We start from the raw sequence: 4767 nt of genomic DNA, 5'->3' as shown, positions 1-4767 counted from the left end.
CTATTCAAAACAAAAAATATAAATAAAATTAGTAAGCTGTCGAGTTAATTGAAGATAATTTAAGTTTATTTATAGAGAAAATGTGTCTTAAAAAAAATAAATTTAATTTTTTTCTAATATGAAAATGGAATTTCTGGAGCCTTGGGGATATTTATAATGAAAAAGCTATTGATTGCTACCACTATATAATCCGGTCAATTTAGATATTAGTTACATAAATTCCCAAAAATCAGTGAAATTGTTTAAAAAACAATTAAACATAGAATTTGAATGTTCCTTATCATTTCCGTGTATGGAAAAAATTTTATTCAAGGTCAAAGGTCAAAAAAATTAGTTTTTCGCAATTTTCAGCAAAACGTTGAGTTTTATGATAAAAATACCTTAGATGAAAATTGTAGACCATAAAATTATCTACAAAAAACGTATTTATACTTTTTTCCTACAAGCCACTGTTTCTGAGATAATTATTCAAAAAGTTGTCGTATTTAATGGTTTCACTAATATATTTTCAGCAGTAAACTTTTCTTACAACATTGAAATGAACCCAGACTTGTTCACTGTAAATTTCTGTTGACTTGTGGGAACTGTTATAAGTTCATCAAATAAATTATCAATTGACAAAGATTTTGCTAAAGTTCGATGATGTTGTTCTGCAGTAAATTTGAAGCATTATAACTTTTACAACTTTTTGAATCCTTATATCTCAGAAACGGTGGTTCGTAGGAAAAACAGTATTCATACATTTTTTGTAAATAATTTTATGATCTACAATTTTTGTCTTAGGTATTTTTATGACAAAACTTTGCCCATACACGGAAATGATGAGGAACATTCAAATTCTATGTTCAATTGTATTCTAAACAATTTTACTGATTTTCAGCTGTATGGGAATTTATGTAGCTTCACTCTTATTTTTTGGTCTAATTTGACCGGACTATATACTACATTAACGGTCACATCAATAACGTATCACACGGATATTTTGAAGTAATCGTCTTCAGAAATTGAAAGTAAATGTGAGTGAAGATGTAGTGGTAGTGAGCATTATGACTACGGAATACAGTAGAGTGGCTGAATTAGAGCCTTCCTGTTCTGACAATTTATCCGGAAACGTTACTGGATACATTCTAATAAAATTCAATACTTTCTTACCTTGTCCACTATACACTGAAGTCCAGACATAATTCCAAAATCTGGTGCTAGTTGAGGAGCAGTCACTAGCGCCTTTGGTCTATAAATCAGACGACTGATATACCGTGAACCAAGCATATTTTCAATATCATATCCATATAGTTTCAACCAACTGTTGAAACTTGTCATATAATCCAATGACATCTTGGAGTTGATAGGATCGTTATTGTGGAATCTATAAATGAACACATCAGTTGGTATCGATAATTTCGTCGCTAGTCTTTCCCAGTCTGGCGTCATCCACTGTCCGACGATCGGATCGTATAATCTTTTGTTGACGAATATAAGTTTCGTGTTGGGATCTAGAATACCACCGTGGAAATCTACCGGTAGGTAAAAATCTGGGTTTGTATCTAAAACGATATTACCGAACGGCGTTCTTCTGACCTCCTTTATGAGATTGCCGTTAATGTCGAACAGAGCGATTGGAGAACCGTTTTGATCGCAAGCAACGTAGAATCTTTGTTCAGAAGTTTCGACTGTTATAATGACATTTCGGGAATCGTACAAGAAACGAAAAGTTCTGCCGGTTTTGGGGAAATGTACGTGAGTTAGTAAATCTGGGGTGCTTGGGTTCGTGTATAAGTATTGCGTTACGTTCCCTTTGTCATCGTTCCAAGATACTAATCTACCTCTATCGTCGTAATAGTACCAAATTTGAAATTTATCGCGTTCGAATACATGAATCAGTTGTCCTTTGGAATTGTATCTATATTTTTGTTCCCCTCTTCTGACTACGAAACCACGCGAATCGTAACTGTAGAATTCTACGTCTCCATATTGAACGACTCTATCACCGCTGTCGTATCCTAATGAAATCTTTTCTTTTTCTTTAATAACTCCGATTATATTACCGTTTTCGTCGTAAACGTACTTCCAATTACTAGTACCTATAACTTCCAGGACATGACCGTCGGAGTTGTAAGAAAATCTATCCATAAATTGCGATCTACCGACCATTAACTTTTGCATCTGTATTCTATTTCTGGAATCGTACTCTACTTCTAATCTAAATACGTCAAAGGATTTTATGTTTATTAGAATAGTTTTAATACGTCCGCGATCATCGAAATCGGTTATAGTAAAGAATTGTTTTGTGGTATCTTGCATAACAGATCTGTTGAACGTGTTTCTGTACACCCGTAAGTCGCTTATACCCTCCAAAATTCCAAGATTTTGATTATATTTTAGTCTCAACTGGGGCAGTTCCTTACCGTTTATGTCTACATCTACTGTTGATAATCTGGCGTTTCCATCATATTGATATTTATAGTGAGCATTATCTAAACCACTTTTACTGTTAAATTTGATTTTTTCATCTTTAAGTATACCAGCGTGGTATTTGAATTCTTGTTTCAATTCGAAGTTCGGTTCTATGATCTCAACACTTTTTACAAGATCTAAAAGTTCATGATAGACGTAATGGGTAGAGCTCATTCCGGCTAAAGTAGTTTCGAGTCTTTCTGCGTCATCATATACGTAAGAAACTCTTCCAGATTGATGTGGGAATATTTTAGCTAATATTTGACCGTTATCGTTGTAAATTATTTCGTATGGGTGTCGGTTCATCGGTGAGAAATATTGATATTTGAAAAATCCGAGAGATGTTTGTAGAGAAAACGTGTGAATATGTCCTCTTGGGGTTGTTAAGGATTGCAGAGCTCCGGAATCATCGTATTGGAGCAAGTAATCTGATCCTCTCGGTGTACTTACTTTGAGCGGCTGAAAAAAATATATTTTATTTACACATCTGATAACTAAACGGTAATTAAACTCTGCCGTATTTACCGAACTGAGCAACTAATTACTATAATATAATAACTCGAAGTTATGTTCGTTATGTTCGTCAATAGTAGAAATATTTCTTATATAGATTTACTATCGATCTTATATCGTGATTTAGTGATAATCGATTTATAACATGTCTTTAGAAAATGGTTCATAGCCCCCTACACACACCAGCACTTGTTGCTAGTGATGGTGGTACTAATTTTTTTAATCGATGAATTCATTTAATCTGTTGTCATACTTCATTTTTCTACCCAATTTTCATTAATATTGAGGCACCTATCGTATAGTGGGAACAGGTTTTGTTTTCCATGGTCAAAAAAAGGTTGCCACTTGATTAGATAACCATTGCATTACAGTCGTCATCATTGGTATGGCTTTACCTTACCAGATATCGCTCGGCGCTAGAATGGTAGTTGCTTTGTAGCCTTTAGTACTAAGAAAACGTATCACATCACGCACTTCAAAACGGTACTGACCTTAAAAGCACGTCTTACAAGGTCTGGCTATTGAATAACGAGACTGCGCGAGTAGAGGATTCCCTTGACGGTTGGGGTAAAAAACGAGTAGTGCGTTGGGTATCTAGATATCTTCACTAGGCACGTCCCAAAACACGTTTCCGTCACTATTATAGTATTTGTGGAGTAGCGGTTTGAAATGAATGTGTTTTTTTCTCGTGCTGAAAACCGTGTGTGACGAAAAACTCTGATTGAGTGCTATTAATTGTTGTAAGAGGCCTATGGTGACAATTCTCTATCTCGTGCGCGTGTGTTTGAGTGGTGTAAGCGCTTTAGTGAAGGCCGAGAGAGCACTGAAAATGACCAGCGCCCAGGACGCCCTGTGACTGTTTCAACTCCGAAAACAGTGACCAAAATCAACCAAATTATGCGCCCAGATCGTCGAATGAGCATCCGGATGATTGCCGAGGCTGTAAACACCGATAAAGAAACGGTTAGAAAAATTTTAGCCAAGAAATTACACATGACAAAAAATCTGACTTCTTACCAAAAGCTCTTGCGACAAAATTTTAGCCAAGAAATTACACATGACAAAAAATCTGACTCTCACCAAAAGCTCTTGCGACAACCGGTCTGCTCAGATTTCCTTGAAAGGTTAGAAAAAGATCTGCTTTGAGAGGGACCCAATTTTAGTCGATGAAAGAGGTAAAGCAAAAAACGGCAGATCTCCTAAAGGCCCTCACCAAAGAATACTTCCAGCACTGCTTCGATCAATGGAAAAAACGTATGGAAAGGTGTGTGGCGAGGGGAGGGAAGTATATAGAAGGAGAACATTTTCTATAAATTGAACTAAGGATCATTCGTCAAATAGGACAATAAAACCTATTCAGAACATCCATTTTTTCAATTCGATCTATTTCTTATTACTTTTTTTGTACCTATTTCTAAATTAAATATTCTATAGCTTCGTTAGCTGCAATAATCAAATAAAATTTCACTATAATGTTGCCAGTAGTTTCGTAAAAAATGTGTCTCATTTTTTTTTTCAACGCCCCAATTTTCTACTAAGCAAACCGCAATTATATATAATACAATATACTACCTATTCTAAAATAGGGGTCACTTTTATTAAACACCCTATAGGATTAATAAAACTAGTAGTTACATCGCATAAAATACGCTTGTGGAAAAATATCTGTTAGTAATTTTATGCTACAAACCGACGATATTATAGTGAGTTATTATACGAGGTATATCCAAAAAGTAAGTTTCGTTTGGTTATATAAAAAAACTTGTACAAATGTAGGACAAATTTTTATTGTATCACAAT

The 4767-nt window shown here is 34.8% G+C and overlaps 1 protein-coding gene across 17 annotated transcripts in view; it reads right to left on the bottom strand.

The window, feature by feature from the left end:
• LOC130892046 (teneurin-m) overlaps positions 1-4767 on the bottom strand; it is a 770493-nt gene that overhangs the window by 6852 nt on the left and 758874 nt on the right. For all 17 annotated transcript variants that reach the window (XM_057797233.1, XM_057797243.1, XM_057797244.1 and 14 more), the window contains one exon: positions 1153-2913. In XM_057797233.1, the coding sequence (XP_057653216.1) occupies positions 1153-2913 (1761 nt within the window). The remainder of the gene's footprint in view (positions 1-1152; positions 2914-4767) is intronic.

The sequence above is a fragment of the Diorhabda carinulata genome, chromosome 3 (genome assembly GCF_026250575.1).
Source record: "Diorhabda carinulata isolate Delta chromosome 3, icDioCari1.1, whole genome shotgun sequence".
Classification (NCBI taxonomy): Eukaryota; Metazoa; Arthropoda; class Insecta; order Coleoptera; family Chrysomelidae; genus Diorhabda; species Diorhabda carinulata.
The sequence above is the reverse complement of the archived record's forward strand: the minus strand, read 5'-3'. Positions and strand labels throughout refer to the sequence as shown.